Source organism: Euwallacea fornicatus, chromosome 14 (genome assembly GCF_040115645.1).
Source record: "Euwallacea fornicatus isolate EFF26 chromosome 14, ASM4011564v1, whole genome shotgun sequence".
Classification (NCBI taxonomy): domain Eukaryota; kingdom Metazoa; phylum Arthropoda; class Insecta; order Coleoptera; family Curculionidae; genus Euwallacea; species Euwallacea fornicatus.
The window spans coordinates 1,662,710-1,680,032 of record NC_089554.1 but is presented as its reverse complement, the minus strand read 5'-3'; the positions used below and the strand labels follow the sequence as shown (position 1 = coordinate 1,680,032).

Genomic DNA, 17,323 nt, shown 5'->3' with positions numbered 1-17,323 from the left:
ATCAGTTTTGACTACCAACTGCAACAGTAGTTGGGTAACCAAGGTGATAAAACAAATTTTAAAAACTTGTTAACTTGAAAAATGAGTTTTTCATTTGAAACTTTCTCACGATTGTTATTCTAGAACCTCTCTTCTACATCTCTCTCAGCAATTTAACATTTGGTGTGCCAAAACACAAAGGGACATTGTCGACCATTCTTTCGGCGGCAAATTTAGAGGCATGACAAAAAAAATTCGTTTTATGACAATACAGGCTGTGAAAGTGTCACTTTTAATGCTTGTGATTCAAGCATGAATTTATTCAGATAAGCATGAAACGATTCCATAGTTTTATTATTTTATATATTATCCACTGCCCCTTTTATCAGCACTATAATAAAACGTTAAATTTAGATTTTTCGAAGAGTGATGTTGTCAATAATGTTACAAAATTACCATACATGAAGATCGAATATGAATCTGACTACTCTTATTATTGGCAGGATGTCATTACCTTGAAACACATTATAACCTAAAAAAGTAATCAAAATCAAACCAAAGTGTCGTTTGTTGGGTACATCTGTTTTTGTCTCTATTTCTATAGATATTATATTTTTTAATTCATCAATTAATAGTGCATTGCCGTGGCCTGAAAACATGAGTGAAGAAGTAATTGCTGAGGAAGAGTGCGGTAGCACTGGCGACAAAGTGTCATTTATTAGGCGTAAGTAAAGAATTTACAATTTGTACACGTTACAATATTACTCTCCACTATGCAATTCCGTTTTTCCTTTAGGCGGTAGTCAAATCATAGAAATAAAACAGGAAAGAAGCTTTCTGCACAACTTCCAGGGAATTTCAGGATTTGTCAAAGAAATCATTCTTCCAAAGGGTTATCCAAAATCAGTTAGTGAAGACTACTTAAAATATCAAATATGGGACACATTGCAGGCCTTGTGCAGCACTATTATAGGTGCATTTAAAACTAGAGCTATACTGAAGGGGGTGGGTGTAGGGGATAGTAATGCTGATGCACTATCAGCAGCTATTACATGGATTCTTAAAGATGGAACTGGAATGTTTGGAAGAATTTTGTTTGCTTGGTGGAAAGGGTAATAATATATTACACAGTGAAATTCAAATGTTTCCCCAACTTGAGGCACAGGCTTTAAGTCCTCAATTTATATTTATAACTAAGTATTTAATTACTATGTCAATATAAAAGTTCCAAATTACACATCTTGTATGACAGGCATTTGATATAAACGTTGACATTCATATATTCTCTTTCCAAATACTCCATAATCTACATGGTATTTATATAATAGATTACTCTGCACCTACTGTGATTATTTGATAACTCTTACTTCTAGGAGTGGTCTAGATTGTGATTGTAAGAAATGGAGATTTTTTGCAGATATCTTGAATGATTTAGCAATGTTGATAGAATTATGTTTACCCTTATATTCAACTGCCTCCTTACAAATACTATGTGCAACTTCCACAATGTACTCCATTGTTAGTGGGTAAGCTAGTACTTGAAGAAAAATTATATTATAAAAATAATATTTAGGTGGGTATTGCTGGAGGAGCAACAAGAGCGTCTATTACGCACCATCAAGCAATAAGAGATAATATGGCTGAAATATCTGCCAAGGATGGCAGTCAAGAAACTGTTGTAAACCTTATTGGTAGCATTGCCAGTATCTTTCTGCTAAATTATTTCAACTCGTCTAGGTCTCATGACTCACTATTGTTACACCTGAATTATAAAAATCAAATTTTAAAATTTGTAGAGGGGAATGGCTTCTACTCTTGTCTCTTATAGTTTTACACTTATATACAAATTTCTTAGCTGTGAAGGCCTTAATATTTTATACTTTCAACAAAGAAAGATTAGCAGTAGTACTTAAAAATTATTTCACAATTGGGACAGTCCTCAACCCTCCAAAAGTAAACGCTAAGGAGTCTGTTTTTATTGGACGTGGTTTGAAAGGTATAATGAGAATAGTATGACTGATAAAAATTACTTTAAATTGTTTTTTTCTTAGTAAAAAATCTTTGTGGATTTGACATAGTTTTGGGTCATTCAATTAAAAACCCGTTAAAGAATTACAGTGTTGAAGATATTAGTTTGCTTCAAAGGGTATATGAAGGCAAGAAATATGTGCTACTTGTTAGTGCGGATGAAAGAAAGGTTTATGTGTGTTTGGAGAAAACCAGCAATTCTTCAGACATTATTTCTGCCTATTTTCATGCCGTGTGTTTAGGAATTGCCACAAGTATATATAACCGCATTGAACTCGTAAGTTATCTACTTTTAAATGTTGTACTATATGTACTATTAGAGCAAATCAAATTTATTTTCAGGATGTTTATTGTAAAAGACAGTTACATCATCCAACCCCTATTACAAAAATCTATACACATATGAAGTCTTTTGAAAACCGTGAATATGATATCAATAATTTTAGGAATGTGCCTCCAAATTATTTGCCTAATTTTAACGAATTTGTTGAACAGTTAAAGTTCATGTTTTTTACAGCATTAAATATTAATGGTAAGTATTAATGAATCTATGGGAATTACAGTTTAGATTTTTTTGGATTATAGGCTGGAAAACCGACTCTCACTGCCTAGAATTAGGCGAATACACGATTCGGAGAGACAGTACATCAAACAAAAAGACTTTATAGAAACGACGTATTTGTTACAAATTGAAATAAAACGATGTATTTTTGTTGACCTGTGTTTTTTACTTTTTTCAATATACTAACTAAATATAATATACAAATATAATTTCATTTGAATCTTTTCACATTTTATATAGTGGGTCCCAATTTGGCTCTACATGTATCTTGCTTACGTTAAAAAATTGTACAAAGTCGGTAAATACGGATCATTTTAGAAAGTTTTATGAGATTTGTACATGATTTAACAGTTGTAGGTTTTATCGTTTACGAGAAAAATTGAAATTGGTAAACTGTGATACAAATGACGATAAAAATTTAACCAATAATGTTTTATTTACCGGGTAAATTAAAGTGCAGTTTCACCTATTTCAATTTTATGGAAAACTAAGACCTAAAACTTTTTAAAACGCGCACCAGTTTCTTATAAAATTCCCCGTGTCTTATTTTTCTATGTCCTTTGGTCTATTCTTCATACAAATACGATTATAATTGAAAATAAATAATTGTAAACTACAATCCTACACCCGCCAGCAGGTGCAGATACTTGACTAGGGAATTATCTATATATTAGTACAAACATGTAGCTATACATAGATAAAATATTTCTATCCTAAATCGACAAGGAACATGTAATAGGTACTAAATTAGCTAACTAGTTTCAATTAAATATAAAACAATACGTCATCAAACAAATTTAAAAAGTGATAGCTTTTAAAATAATAATGGAAACACACTTGAAATTATCTCATTTTTTTTAAATTCGTTTGTTACCGAAAGATTCTGATACAACTAAAGTGATGGTATTGCAGATAAAAGACGCATAGTTCTGAAGTCTGTTTTACATCAACGTAAAATATATTTTTATCGTGTTTTACAATCAATTTGGAGATTCGTCATGTGAGAATAACGTATAGCTTCACGAGTGCCAAGTTGCAAATCACGTCATAGTGACGGAACCATGGAAATATGCCAGCATACAACGTAAGAAAAACCAACTAAAATAATAGAATATTGAATAATTAACAAAAATATTAAATAACTACATTTTTTAATAAATATAATTCGAAAACTCAGAACAGCATTAAATATGCTGTAAAATAAATAATGGTAATATCAAAACAATTAGAATAATCTTTTCATCTTTTTTCAAAATTGTTTTATCACAACAGCCAAATTCTTTGCTCAAGGATTATGTCCTCTATAATAAAGGAATGTTACCCAGCCAGCAGGATAATCGGTACGTATCTTACGTTATATACTATCCTCTAATTGACCTAATTTGAACTAAATTAGAAAATATTTCAATTTTTTATATGTGGCGTTCCCAGTAATCTATTAGTTAGTTTCATTTCGCTCGCTTTTTTTAGAGAGAGTTGATGCATGTAGGCTAGGAAACAACACCATACAAGGCTGCAGGCGCTAACGAAGGGGACCCTATTATGTTCAGGAATGTATTGGAAGTTGAGGGTTTGCAAGATAGGCCAAAAGCACACTCCTACCTGTTAATAAAGAAGAAAAATCCTTGATATACGGACAGCTTATTAAAAACTCAACAACATGGAGATCTTGAAAACCACCAGCGATACAAAACAAGCAAGTTTTTCCCGTTTAAGCGACTTTGCATCTTTTACGGTTTTCAAGATCCCCATGCTGTTTATTCTTGTGTAAGACACCTTATATATTGCTGTTGAAATAAAATCAAGAAACAAAGCTATGATGTAAAGCATAACAGTTTACATTCTATAACCAGCACGAATTTAAAATAAAACACCATAAAATAAAACTTTTGAAAATTGAAGATAGAACTTGCATGCTCTTTTATTGCATTTACTTTGTAAAATAGAAATATTAAACTTTTAATCATCTCATACTTTACTTACTTTCCATGTTGGCAGGAATTTGTTCTCTACAATGGTCTTGGCCTCTTGCACTGACTTTCCTTCCAATAAGCCCATTCCAAAGAAAAAACAAATTAGTGCTGCTGGACCATACGTTAATTGTTCCACAAATGCCTATAATTGTAATAAGTTAGTAAATAATAAGAGTTTATTCTCTGCAAAACGTAATTTAAGATTGTAATTTTTAGCGTTTATAAAGAAGTTGATACAAAAAATATAATTTAAATAATAAAATTGCAAAATGAAAATTTAGAGACAACTCGATCTTATGGATGTTCCATGGGTTGCAATGGAGTATTACAGATAGGCGGCGAATAAATTGGAGCATAAAGAGCTGCAAAATAAAACAGATAATTGAAGACATTAATCAAACAAATTAATTTGGGTTTAAAATGTATAAATTATTAAAAACTTGATAATAAAAAAATTATTTTTGGGCAGAGTGACTGTAAAATTACTTTTTGTAGGTGCGCACTTAACTAAATGGTCTTCATTTCTTGTGCAATAATAAAATTTTTTGAATGCTCTATTTCGTGTAAGATGAATTTTTGTTCTTTACTGCTAATTTTCACATATCAAAATAATAGCATTTATTTAATACAATATGCACAAATAAAAACAATCGTTAATATTAAATTGTTTTGCGCATTACTATGACCTATCCCACTGAATTTGTCCTTGGGTACAAATAAAATGAACCTAACCCTAAATGATGATATAGCATTTTGGATTTTGACCAGTTTTTTGTTTTGTATAGATAAACAAGTAAATATGCATAGAAAATTTATGTACCCATTACTCATGATTGTTATGAGTACGTACGGTACAGGGTCTCGTCAAAATTGTAATTCCTTCTATTTTTTGCCGAAAAATTACTCTCGGCATTCTTTTAAGATTGATTCTATTTTTTAAACGGAAGGCAGAGCGATTTTGAGCTGTACAGTGATACAGATTCTAAGAAAAATGAAATGCAAATTAAATAATACACATATTGTGAAAAAATGTAAAATATGACGAAATAAGTGAAATAAAATAAAAATTAAAGTTTTGGTTGCTAAAAGTAAATTAACATAACTTTGTTTTTTAGCCTTTGGACTGTCAATGTTACCAAGATCATGCAGATACGATATAAACAGTATCTAGCCAAGTATGGATCCATGAATAATTTTCCCAGCAGACACAAGATCAATAAAAAAAAGTTTTGGTCTTGGTGCCAAATGCATATACTTAGGCTCTAGTACACTAAATATAATTTAAACTGCAACACGCAACTTTCCATTTTAATCTGCATAGGATAAAATGCTACTTTCAGCTCAAAAATCTAAATAGTGAAACTACTTTACCATATGTTCAAAGGTAAGGAAAAAAACTGTCTGATAGCACACTCTTTAGACACACAGTAGTCTCCTTTACTTGCCAATTAATTTAATTCTGAATATAATTTTTCCTGTTATTTATTCTTATATTTATTTCCTACCTATATGTCTAAAAAAACACATTTCAACTTTATGAGACAAATTATATGGTTCACATTTATTATGTGTAGGCCTTACCTTTATAATGGAAGTTTTAAGCGATGTTACAGGCCATAATCTAGTAGATAATCTTATCCATGCGTAAAGAGTAGGGGCTGTAAATAATCCTCCATAAAGACTGAATCTTAAGGCTTGCACCCAGTCATAGTTTTCTATAGTTTTGCCAGAGATTGTTTGCTGAATTAGACATGATGTAGGCCACAAGGTGCCTAAATAAAATATTTCTAAATCAACAGGGTGTTTGTTTCTGGAGCTTAGTTATGGGGATATTGGCAAGCATAACAGATAAGAAGTCTGCTAAATTGGGCTAAAGTGAGGCAACTTGGAGTACAGAAATACGCTATTTTAAAACCTTAGAAAATTCCTTTTTTTACAAATTGTGCAACATTACCTCACCCCTAAACATGTTTTATGTTATAAAAGTTGACACTTTTAGAAATATAAAGTGTTAAAAATTAAAATATTGAAAAATGAATTCCAAATCCTAATAGGTACTAATTATAGGTACTACTTACCATAGGAAATCATGCCCTTCACTACAGGATGTCTTGCAGTGAAGGCAGCTACTCTTGAGAAAATGACAACCATTTCGTACTAATTTGTAAAGTATCAGTTAATTATGAAATTATAACGTCTGCAGTAGATATTTGATATTGTTAATACGTTTTAAAAAAATTAGAAATTCGAATTTTACTCTTTATAGAGACTAAATACAGCCAAATTCAACGGTAACACGAACGCACGAAATCCGAAATGAATACTGATTAAAACATTAACGATTGAATGTCTAGCGCGTCAGTTACTTATCGGAGGAAATGGAAAGTTCAGAATTTATTGCGATAATTGTGTTCTCTTGCCAATTTAGGGTTCTACGTTGTTTGGCGCGATTTCAATTTTAATTTTGTTTGCTCAAAAGTCAAAATGCCTCAATTGAAAATTGTTGGCTAAATTGCTAGGTTAGGTCACCAAGGCACGTCACGGTCAATCAACTATTAGATGTTGTCGGACAAATTTATAAGGAATTAATTTCTGTCTCCTAGTTTTCAACCAATCGCATTGACTGGCTATTATCAAAAGTCAATCCAATTGGTTGAAAATGAGGTGATAAGGAACAATATAATCTAGATAATAGTTCCGGAACAAAAACTATTAGCTGATTTTGACATCATGTGATGTCTGACGTAGGTTATCCCTTTGGCGAGTTCTTAAAAAAAATGTTTACCCTGTAGTCTGTAGATTTCTTTACATATTCGGATGAAGTAATTTATTTTATTGCTGGTATTACATGTTGCAGAGTCTTAATAATTATAAATAAAGATTGAGATACTTTTCTATCGCAGTTTGTAATATATACGTTTAAACGTAATTTCCGCGTCAATTCTCTTTGCGCTTGCAGTGTATTGTGGGTTGCCTGATACTATGGAAAGTTTCAGGACTAGATAGGTGATGGTGATGGGTGCTGGTCCATGTGCTGCGGGGAGGAGAGGAAGGAGTGAGGACCCGACAGGAAAAGAAGTTCTTGTCTGGGAATCTGAATCCTGACCTATTTTCTTATCAAATACTAACCGATACATATGTGATTTTGTTATTTGTTTCCTTAAATTTTTCTAAGTTGCATACCGCTCTAATAACATCTGCTGTTAATAAGGTAGTATTGCAAGCTGAAACAGTCAAATTTATTTAACACTACCATCTCTCCAAAGAAAAGAATATGTAAGTATATAATCAGTTGGCTCCAGCCCAGCATTCTCACTTCCTAAGCTTGTAATTCTTCTATATCTCCACAGTGTACTATGCCTAATACCCCTATCATGCAATGCAGCAACTTTTATACTTAAGTTCAACTTTTTGTCAAATAAAAACTATCAAAAAATTTTAAATGATCATCTAATAACAATTTACCTTTTCAATTAAAAAAATATTTATTTAGTAACCATAAAAAGGGCAGATGTTTATATATTTAACATTTTATATTCAGGAACTTCCTTCTCTGTATAGCATCTCTCACTGCATTCTATCTCTCTGTAAAGTGTGATGATAGTAGTGACTATTACAAACTACTAAATGTCCCTCGAGATGCTACAGTTCAAGAAATTCGCAAAGCTTTCAAGCTTCTAGCAGTAAAATTGCATCCAGATAAAAATAAGGTTTGGGTAGTTTCTCTAAAACTCATTAGCATACATTTGAATATACATAAACTCTAGGAAGACGTAGATGCTGAAGAAAAATTCATAAAAATTGCCAAAGCTTATGAAATTCTTAAAGACCCGACATCAAGGAAACAATATGACATTCATGGTGATTCAGAATTCAAAGGAAAGAAGCAAAGCTATCATAGTTACTCATACTACAGGGACCATTTTGGAATATATGATGATGACCCTATTATTGTTACCTTAAGTAAAAGTGACTACGGTATGTGTTGGAATATGTGTGCATCAAATGGTAGCAAATTATGCTCTCTTCACCAGAACTCAATGTCCTTGATATTAACCAAGCTTGGTTTGTGAACTTTTACTCTCCTCACTGTCATCACTGTGTGGAATTAGCTCCAATTTGGAGAAAATTGGCAGCCGAATTGGAGGGTGTGGTGCGGATAGCTGCAGTAAATTGTGAAGAGGATTATCCTCTTTGCTACCAACTGAGCATTGAGGCTTATCCAACATTGTTATTTTATGAAAAAGAGGTGATAATCTAATTGATGTTACCTAATTGACATTTATTTTCTAATTTAAATTAGGCTCATTTATATGATGGAGAGAGATATAGAGGATCAAAGACCGTGGAGGCCATGCAAGAATTTATCCTTTCTAAAATCCTTATTAAGATTAAAAAGCTTACTTCTCCAGATTGGGAGAGTTTTAAGAAAGAACAATGGCTTTTGTTTTTGTGCTGTGATGATAACCCAAACTGCCCAGGGACAGACACAATTAAAAAATTAGCTGCAACTTTGGTAACATTTTTATTGAGATGTTACATAGTTAAGATGAAGCATAATATTGATGTTCCTAGGAAGGTCTGTTGCAAGTTGGCTTGATAAAAGATAGGGACCTTTGCCATGAGATATCAGACACTTATAAAAGCCACCCTATAATATTTTGGCAAATTGATACTAATAGAATTCCAAAAGTACATGTTATAGAAGGGTCTAACACTAAGGAAATCATTGATAAGATTCTGAATATTTTACCAATGCCCCCCTTGCTGGATGAAAACAAATTCCATGTATGTACTTATTGTGTCTTTCATATAGCTCTGCAAATAGCAGTATAATATCATTTTTTATGAGTCTATTTCAATAGGTGAAGGTAAAATATTTCATTTCATTACTGTTATGCTGTATATTAATGGCAGGAAAAGATCTTACCCTTTTTTGTTGCTGAGCTTGTAACACATATAAATGAGTATTACTAAGGTGACATTTGTAAACATTTAGAAGAAAGTAGGTACTTACAGAAGAAGGGAGAAAAAGGTTACTTCTACTCCCAAAAACAATTTTGATATCAATAATTACAACATTTTTTTTGACTCATTTGAAAAATCTAATTTATTTACCATTAAATAGTATTATTTAAATGTTAAATATTTTTTAAGGACTTGAGGCAAAAATTGAGATTAGGTTTTGACAAACCCTGGCTGATATGCTTCTATTTGGGAACCGCTACTGATTTAAAATTGGAACTTAAGAGGTTACCAACAATAATTTCCAACATTAATATAGGTCTGGAGTTGTGCTGATTTTTTAATCATGAAAAGAATTAAAGAAAGTTATTTAGGTTTGGTGCACTGTGGCAAGAGTGCTGGTCTATGCGCTGCCCTTCACGTTGTGCGATATCCGACATGGGGCGTTATAAAGCAGGGAGGTGCCTTTGAGGTACATCAAGGAAGGGACGTGTTACATGAGGTGGCTAGTTTTGCAAGAGACAGCTCCAAGAGCACTAATTTCCACGCTTTGAGCCCCGCCGATTTTCTGAATTTAAGGAAGGAGGGTAAGGATTTATTTGTAACTAAACAGTTGTTTCAAGTGTATAGATGGAAACTATTCTTTAATTTGCAGCAAATGATTTTATGATATTTTTTAAAGAACAATTAAATTAATTTTAGGTACCGCATGGTATATTGATTGGTACGCCCCATGGTGTCCTCCATGCAAAAAATTAACCCCTGAATTGCGCAAGGCAAGTCAGCATTTTGAACCGGAAGTCGTTCAATTTGGCTCAATCGATTGTACTTTGCACAGGGAATTGTGTTTTACGCAGTCGATCAATTCATACCCATCAATGAAATTATATAATGGTACTAAAATCCAAAATTTTCAAGTGAGTGGTTGGCAAATTTTTGGGTATTCATATAATTTATTATTTGCAATATTCCTGAACTCATATATCTAGAATAAAGTGAGCATTACAGAAAACCTAATGATCACATAACTTTAGGGAGTACCAGATGAACTGGGAATTGTAGATTTTATCGAAGACGTTATAAACCCAGTGGTCGTAACTCTAGACGAGAGTAGTTTCAGTCTTTTGGCAAGAAAACCATCCACTGAAATGTGGGTGGTTGACTTCTATGCTCCATGGTGTGGTCCGTGTAAGCAATTGGCCCCTAAGTATAGGAGCTTCGCAAAATCTGTAAGATAAGCTATACACCAAAAAGAATTTAATATTCAGCATTAATTGCAGGTTTCAGGCTTAAAGAATATTGTTGTGGCCCAGGTAGATTGTGTAGCAAATGCCGAAATATGCGATTCTCAAAGTGTGAGGGGTTATCCTACTATAAGATTGTACCCATTGGGCAGTAAAGGATTGGGTTCTGTTGCGTAAGTTAATTGTTAAACATTTTCTCAGCACTAGTACTGGTTACAATTTAATTTATATTTACTAATAAAAATCTTTTAGTATCTATAATGGTAATCGAGAAGCAATATCCTTGAAACGGTGGGTTATCAGTTTTCTGCCATCAAAAGTAGAGGACCTTACAGAGATAGAATTTAAACAGCAAATTTTAACCAAAAAGTACTATTTGCCTTGGCTTGTTGATTTCTATGCTCCATGGTGTGGACATTGCGTTCATTTTGAGCCCGAATATAGGACAGTAGCCCAGGTATAACACTAACATTTTCTAATTTTTAACACTTTGACTTTTTTTAAACATTAAAATTTAAATAGAAATAAATCCTAAATGAGATTTGACATTTTTAGAGACTCGATGGGAAGGTCCGAGTAGCAAAAATTGACTGCGAAGCCCACAGAGTCTTTTGCGGACATCAGCGGGTCACGGGTTATCCCACTCTAAGACTTTATTTATCGCCCAACGAACATGTGAATATTGACAATCAAAATCCTGATGAAATAGTCAAAGAAGTTAGAAAAACCATAGCGAAGTACAAAGAAAAAACATCTCATGATGAATTGTAAAACGGTATTAGCGAAACTAACATTTCTATATATTTTTTAATTGGTGTTCTAACGTTTAACTCCTATTTAAATTAATGTGGTATCGCTGCGAAAATTGCTAAAATGAAAGTACATATGACTAACATGAACTAAAAATGGAGATTTTTTTTATTTGAGAATTGACTGCCTTTTCGTTTTCTTTAACTCCCAGAATAATTATTTTAAACTGAAAGCATTGCATTATAACAAACTACCACTGATTCGTGAGGTCGATATTCCACGATTTTGCCCAACTTGCTTAAGTCTAACCTAAATTAATACCGATACCACATAAATCGTTTCGTGTAGTAGGGATCCGTGTTAGGCTCGATGACAACTAAGTTCCTCACGTACATATATATTATTTATTGTCTTTGCTCTGATATAAATTACTGCATGTTGGAAAAACGTAAGTAACCTAATTTATATAAAAAAAATGGGAGTAATTAAGTATTTATTTCAAATTCACTGCCATTTAGTAAAAATAATAGTATGTTTGCATTTTATTCTTAATTCTCTTTTAGTATTTGTGTATTTAACACTCGATAATGGTATTTAGATCTTGAATCTCAGTACAAATATAGTTTTTTTTACGCTCTGAACCTCAACTGAATCTCTCTCTTATATTAAATATCTCAATGATATTTTCTTAATACAACATTTTATTTTAGAGAAGGCTCATAAACAAAAATATGCATGCTAAATAACTATTATTGCATTTATGATATTTGTCTACTATTATTATATTTTGTATATGGTTCTTTTTCTAGCCTAAAAGTAGTTATTAATAATTATTGTGATTCCCAACAAGATGCCAAATGATATTTTTGTAAACCACTGCGTATATTAATAAATAAACATAATTTTTATTTCATATTTTTATTAAATGAAATATCAAAGTGATAAAAGAGAGGCTCTATATCTAATGAATTTTGCAAAAACCAAGGATTAGCACATTCCTGTCTCTTGTAAAATAGTATTAACCGAATGAGAATGTTTTGCGAATGGGGAATAAGTCTATATTCATATCCATGTTGAAAACAAAAAGGGGGCCTTTAGTCATTGTAGTCAAACTTATTTTGTAATCTTTATTTTATTTTTATTAAAAAAAAATAATAAAAATAATTTCCAGAATCTCAGTCTAAAGAACTACTACAAAACAAAAAATATATATTCAGATTTTTCCCATAAATAACAAAAATTTACAAGTTGTTGCTAGATGTTATGAGAATGTATATTACAACGAATATATGAAATTGTAATACATGAGTTCCAGGGTGTCAAGTGAAAAGATTTGGAAAATATCTACAAGTTCATATTAAATTTCACTCAATGTTGCACATTTTTTATAGTCCTAATTCTAATAATTGCCATATCTAGTAATTATGTTTTCAAATTGCCACCAATGAGAGAGTTTTTTCGTTTCTCCAAAAACACATATCAAATCATCTGTAGACACTTCTTTGTTATCTATATATATTCTTACAATTAAATCACTATTAATACTTATGCTTGATATTATTTTTAAACCTTCATCTATGATATTTTCCTCAGAGCAGTCACAACTAACATTTAAAATGTAGAAGTAAACAGCACGACTAGTAATTTTAAACTGCCATTGTTGTAATTTCACTCTAGTATTGAATTGTTCAAGAAATGCGTCAAAATTATGCACAATATCGTTTTGTAAGCAAAGTTCCAGCACTTTATCTTCTCTCTTAACAATAACACCCTTTTTTACTTTTGGACTTCTCAAGCTGGGTAATTGTGTTGTGGATTTTGAAGGCAATCCAATAAGTAGATGTGGTATAGCTCCCTCTCTCAATTTAGGTCTATTTAATGGGATTTCCTGAACCTTTCCTGTTTTATTCCAAACAGTCTCCATTCTAATAATTTCACTTTCATCAAAATGTTTGCAGCACACAGCTGTGTTTCGGCTTATGTTGAATTTACCTCTGTGAATGCTTCGCAACCACTGACTTCTTAACTTTGGGTCTTTGGGAAATAAAAATGTAGTTTGAGATTTCTCAGTTCGTAAAGTACTTCTGTAATTGCTCCTACAACCGAGAACACAACACATTCTTGGCATGTTGTGGCTGTAACAGTGGAGAAATATAGACCACCTTAAAACTTATGTATGCAGTTTTGATAACTTATAGTAATAGTTTGCTATTGTGGCTTTGGCCCGAAACTTTTTGGTTTAACGTCTCGTGACTTCAACGCAAAGTAGAAAATATCCAAATATTGTCCATTAAGATTTTGTTTAGTGTTCAACAACTGTCAGTTTCACCCCAACCATAACCTTCAAACTGCAAAATATCAAGAAGAGAAAGGTTATTAATTATATTTCTTTATTGTATAACCCTTAATTTATGAACTAATAATTAGCTAATATATATTGTAACATGCATATATGCTATTTGTATTGCCATAGATACTATATAGTTATTTTATTTAAAAGGCGTGGAGTATAAACATTTCTATTCCTGAAAATGCCCGTGTTTCCCTTAATTGTTGAATGGTGCGTTGTTGCCTTTCTGTTTCGAGCTTCGCCTGGTAAACATAACTCTTTTCCTGCATACGTCAACGTTACTTTCCGTCAAAGTCAATTGTAAACAACTATTTTTGATTTTATGTTTGCAGTTTTCAATTTTGGCTTCGTTTTCTAGTTCTTTTAATAAGTTGTTACTGACTTTTTACGGTATATAGATCAAAATAAAACAATAAACACTCAATTTATTCTGTGGCTTGAAATGGCACAACGTTTCCCCGGCCCAGGTCCTAATCCTGGTCCCGGAGGGGCCCCTCCACAACGTTATCAACAACCCCCAAATCCGGGTATGCGGCAGTACAGTCAACAGAGTTTTCCGGTAAGCATGCTGTCTAATGTAGTGTTTTGTTTTCATTCAAGCACTTAATAACTTGTGAATTACTATCACTCCAGCAATCTCTACTTTTGCAAATAAAACAGTAATACCAAAGTTAAAGAAAAAACAATAAAAATAACTTGCGAATTGCTTAAATTCGTTATTTCTATTGAAAACAACTTGGTGTTAAAGTTAACAGCATATTGATAATGCAGTCTTAAGGGCCACTAGATTAGCCACAGCCACAGATTAGTGCATTAGCAAATTTACCTAATAGATGGTTTTCATAGAATTGGAAACAATACCTTGTTTTTTTTTGCCATTTAATGATCCTCTTAATAAAGTTTTAAAGGAACTTTTGATTCGTTCATTCTGCCATTTGGGTTTTCAAACTTTGCAAACTTTTTCGACAATTTCCACAAAAATATTCTTGGTTGCAAATATATCAGGAGTTTGAAATTGAAGGCCTGAAGATTACCAAATTAATGTATTTTTTGAGATTATTCTATTAAATTTTTACTGTATGTTATCTACAAGATAGATTTTTGTAAATTTTATAGCAACGTGCTGGCTACAATAATCCACCTCCTCCCATGAATACAAGTGGAGGCACAATGATTCAAAGACCATCTGGAACCGCATATTCACCCATGCGTACCCAAATGCAAACACCTTCAGGAGGCAAAAGGCCAACAGATAATCGATCAGCACTGCAACAGAAGAGGTAAAATAGTTGAAATACTGTTCATATTACTTTACTATTGCAATTTCAATTACTGAATTTATTTATGGATCAATTTCAGGGTCGTTTGATAGTTCCCTTGTTTTGGTAATTGCAAATACATTTGTGGTCATGATTTATGTGTCAACTGTAAATACCCACATACAGAGATAAATTAATTGTATTATAACATTTTTCTGAAAATAGACCTGAGCATTTTCTGATTGTCATGTAAATTTATCTCCCAAAATTGATAGTAATTATTCTAGTTTTTACTTTTATTTAAATTTACAATTATTAACCTTTCAATCTATTAGTGACTACGGCCACAGCACTAGCAAAAAGAAAAAGAAACTCGCTGATAAAATCCTACCACAAAAAGTCCGAGACTTAGTGCCAGAAAGTCAGGCTTATATGGACCTCCTGGCGTTTGAAAGAAAGCTAGATTCAACGATAATGCGCAAACGCTTAGATATACAGGAGGCCTTAAAAAGACCCATGAAACAGAAGCGTAAATTGAGGATTTTCATTTCCAACACTTTCTATCCTGCTAAGGAACCTTGCGCGGATGGCCCTGACGGGCCGGCTCAAGAAGGGTAATAAATATATGCCTATATCAAGCTCACGTTTATCACTTAGGTTTTCCCTTCTTATAGATCTGTAGCGTCCTGGGAATTAAGGGTAGAGGGTAGGCTTTTGGACGATTCGAAGAACGACCCCAACAAAGTGAAGAGAAAGTTTTCCTCTTTTTTTAAATCTCTTGTCATTGAGCTAGACAAGGAATTGTATGGGCCGGACAATCATTTAGTTGAGTGGCATCGTACATTAACTACACAGGAAACTGATGGTTTTCAGGTATCTTTGTAAAACAGAGCCGAAGTTCGGTCGAAAATAATTTTACGTTTAGGTTAAAAGGCCTGGAGACAAAAATGTTCGTTGCACCATTTTACTGCTGTTGGATTATCAGCCGTTACAGTTTAAACTGGACCCTCGATTGGCTAGGTTATTAGGGGTTCATACTCAGACTCGCCCAGTTATTATTTCAGCTTTATGGCAGTATATTAAAACTCACAAGTACGTATTGTCAAATTGTGAAAACAACGAAAGCTTTTAAGATGGAACTAATGAATTTTAGGCTTCAAGATGCCCATGAACGTGAATATATCATATGCGACAAATATCTAGAGCAAATCTTTAATTGTTCGAAAATGAAGTTTGCAGAAATTCCTCAACGATTGAACCCGCTATTGCATCCGCCTGATCCGATTGTTATCAATCATGTAATTTCAGTGGAAGGAGGAGCGGAAAGTAAACAAACAGCGTGTTATGATATTGACGTTGAGGTGAGAAATTCACGCAAATCTTAGTTTTGTGAAGAAGAAATAAACAGAGAAATCTAGGTTGATGATACCCTCAAAACCCAAATGAATAATTTCCTACTAAGTACGGCAAGTCAACAGGAGATTCAAGGTTTGGACTCGAAAATCCATGAAACTGTCGACACCATAAATCAGTTGAAAACGAACCGGGAGTTTTTCCTGAGTTTCGCCAAGGACCCGCAGCAATTTATTCACAAGTGGATCGTCTCGCAAACGAGGGATCTTAAGGTAATTTTTCGGCACTCATAACAATATTGAGCCTAGCTATCGAATTTTATAATTTTATTTAGACGATGACTGATGTCGTTGGGAATCCCGAAGAGGAAAGAAGATCGGACTTCTTTTATCAACCGTGGGCCCAAGAGGCGGTTTGCCGCTATTTTTACACAAAAGTTCAACAGAAACGAGCCGAGTTGGAACAAGCCCTGGGTATACGTAATAATTGAAGCAGACCTAGTATTGTACGTTTTCAGTCGTGTCACTTGTAATCACTAGATATGGAAATATTCATTCATAATAAAATAACAAGCTGCCAACGCGTGGTGTTTTAATCTGAATATGATATTATTGAAATATGATTGTTATTCTATTCTCAGGAGAGGTCAGATCACACAATTAAGAATCTGCATAAATGAGATATTAGGAATGTTAAGAGTAACGATTTACCGTTTCAGTTTGCGGGGAGCAGGACGCAAATAGTATGTATTGTTAAAAATCTGGTATTTATATCCCCCCCAATTTGACGGGATATTTATCTCCATTTTTAATAGTTACTTAATGAACGAGTGTATTAATGACGATGATAGTCGTGTTTAA

General features: G+C 32.8%; 5 protein-coding genes across 5 annotated transcripts; 3 read left to right on the top strand and 2 right to left on the bottom strand.

The window, feature by feature from the left end:
* Nucleotides 1-492: 492 nt before the first annotated feature.
* LOC136343413 (RUS family member 1) lies at nucleotides 493-2,724 on the top strand. The gene is made up of 8 exons (XM_066290128.1): nucleotides 493-703; nucleotides 776-1,091; nucleotides 1,353-1,497; nucleotides 1,553-1,716; nucleotides 1,776-1,975; nucleotides 2,031-2,284; nucleotides 2,350-2,539; nucleotides 2,593-2,724. Exons 1-8 carry the CDS (start codon nucleotides 637-639, stop codon nucleotides 2,673-2,675), a joined length of 1,419 nt encoding a protein of 472 aa, XP_066146225.1. The 5' UTR covers nucleotides 493-636; the 3' UTR covers nucleotides 2,676-2,724.
* LOC136343415 (mpv17-like protein) lies at nucleotides 2,715-7,090 on the bottom strand. Its single transcript, XM_066290132.1, has 4 exons — nucleotides 6,621-7,090; nucleotides 6,124-6,314; nucleotides 4,553-4,684; nucleotides 2,715-4,171 (listed from the first exon to the last, which is right to left on the bottom strand). Exons 1-4 carry the CDS (start codon nucleotides 6,691-6,693, stop codon nucleotides 3,974-3,976), a joined length of 594 nt encoding a protein of 197 aa, XP_066146229.1. The 5' UTR covers nucleotides 6,694-7,090; the 3' UTR covers nucleotides 2,715-3,973.
* Nucleotides 7,091-7,300: 210 nt separating this feature from the next.
* On the top strand, nucleotides 7,301-12,414 carry LOC136343411 (dnaJ homolog subfamily C member 10-like). Its single transcript, XM_066290126.1, has 13 exons — nucleotides 7,301-7,818; nucleotides 8,084-8,252; nucleotides 8,310-8,520; nucleotides 8,577-8,791; nucleotides 8,846-9,058; nucleotides 9,118-9,330; nucleotides 9,700-9,826; nucleotides 9,882-10,094; nucleotides 10,210-10,424; nucleotides 10,542-10,736; nucleotides 10,788-10,924; nucleotides 11,004-11,208; nucleotides 11,307-12,414. Coding segments are annotated over exons 1-13 (2,331 nt in total). The 5' UTR covers nucleotides 7,301-7,816; the 3' UTR covers nucleotides 11,523-12,414.
* A 200-nt stretch (nucleotides 12,415-12,614) lies between these two features.
* LOC136343416 (uncharacterized) lies at nucleotides 12,615-13,852 on the bottom strand. Its single transcript, XM_066290133.1, has 2 exons — nucleotides 13,494-13,852; nucleotides 12,615-13,426 (listed from the first exon to the last, which is right to left on the bottom strand). Exon 2 carries the CDS (start codon nucleotides 13,423-13,425, stop codon nucleotides 12,901-12,903), a length of 525 nt encoding a protein of 174 aa, XP_066146230.1. The 5' UTR covers nucleotide 13,426; nucleotides 13,494-13,852; the 3' UTR covers nucleotides 12,615-12,900.
* A 282-nt stretch (nucleotides 13,853-14,134) lies between these two features.
* Bap60 (Brahma-associated protein 60) lies at nucleotides 14,135-17,043 on the top strand. Its single transcript, XM_066290127.1, has 8 exons — nucleotides 14,135-14,410; nucleotides 14,968-15,131; nucleotides 15,446-15,724; nucleotides 15,785-15,983; nucleotides 16,036-16,202; nucleotides 16,264-16,471; nucleotides 16,529-16,735; nucleotides 16,798-17,043. Exons 1-8 carry the CDS (start codon nucleotides 14,294-14,296, stop codon nucleotides 16,951-16,953), a joined length of 1,497 nt encoding a protein of 498 aa, XP_066146224.1. The 5' UTR covers nucleotides 14,135-14,293; the 3' UTR covers nucleotides 16,954-17,043.
* The last annotated feature ends 280 nt before the right edge of the window (nucleotides 17,044-17,323 follow it).

What these genes read in the sequence shown, in the direction of transcription:
- LOC136343413 (XM_066290128.1), top strand. Translation starts at nt 637, where the DNA reads ATGAGTGAAGAAGTAATTGCTGAGGAAGAGTGCGGTAGCACTGGCGAC. An exon ending in AATTATTTCAACTCGTCTAG is followed by an intron (nt 1,717 to 1,775) that starts GTCTCATGACTC and finishes TAAAATTTGTAG; the next exon opens with AGGGGAATGGCTTCTACTCT. An exon ending in TATTGGACGTGGTTTGAAAG is followed by an intron (nt 1,976 to 2,030) that starts GTATAATGAGAA and finishes TTTTTTTCTTAG; the next exon opens with TAAAAAATCTTTGTGGATTT.
- LOC136343415 (XM_066290132.1), bottom strand. Translation starts at nt 6,693, where the DNA reads ATGGTTGTCATTTTCTCAAGAGTAGCTGCCTTCACTGCAAGACATCCT. An exon ending in GAAGGGCATGATTTCCTATG is followed by an intron (nt 6,315 to 6,620) that starts GTAAGTAGTACC and finishes TATTTTATTTAG; the next exon opens with GCACCTTGTGGCCTACATCA. An exon ending in TTAAAACTTCCATTATAAAG is followed by an intron (nt 4,685 to 6,123) that starts GTAAGGCCTACA and finishes TTACAATTATAG; the next exon opens with GCATTTGTGGAACAATTAAC.
- LOC136343411 (XM_066290126.1), top strand. An exon ending in TGTTATTTTATGAAAAAGAG is followed by an intron (nt 8,792 to 8,845) that starts GTGATAATCTAA and finishes AATTTAAATTAG; the next exon opens with GCTCATTTATATGATGGAGA. An exon ending in AAAAATTAGCTGCAACTTTG is followed by an intron (nt 9,059 to 9,117) that starts GTAACATTTTTA and finishes TGATGTTCCTAG; the next exon opens with GAAGGTCTGTTGCAAGTTGG.
- LOC136343416 (XM_066290133.1), bottom strand. Translation starts at nt 13,425, where the DNA reads ATGGAGACTGTTTGGAATAAAACAGGAAAGGTTCAGGAAATCCCATTA.
- Bap60 (XM_066290127.1), top strand. Translation starts at nt 14,294, where the DNA reads ATGGCACAACGTTTCCCCGGCCCAGGTCCTAATCCTGGTCCCGGAGGG. An exon ending in ACAGTCAACAGAGTTTTCCG is followed by an intron (nt 14,411 to 14,967) that starts GTAAGCATGCTG and finishes TAAATTTTATAG; the next exon opens with CAACGTGCTGGCTACAATAA. An exon ending in CAGTATATTAAAACTCACAA is followed by an intron (nt 16,203 to 16,263) that starts GTACGTATTGTC and finishes AATGAATTTTAG; the next exon opens with GCTTCAAGATGCCCATGAAC.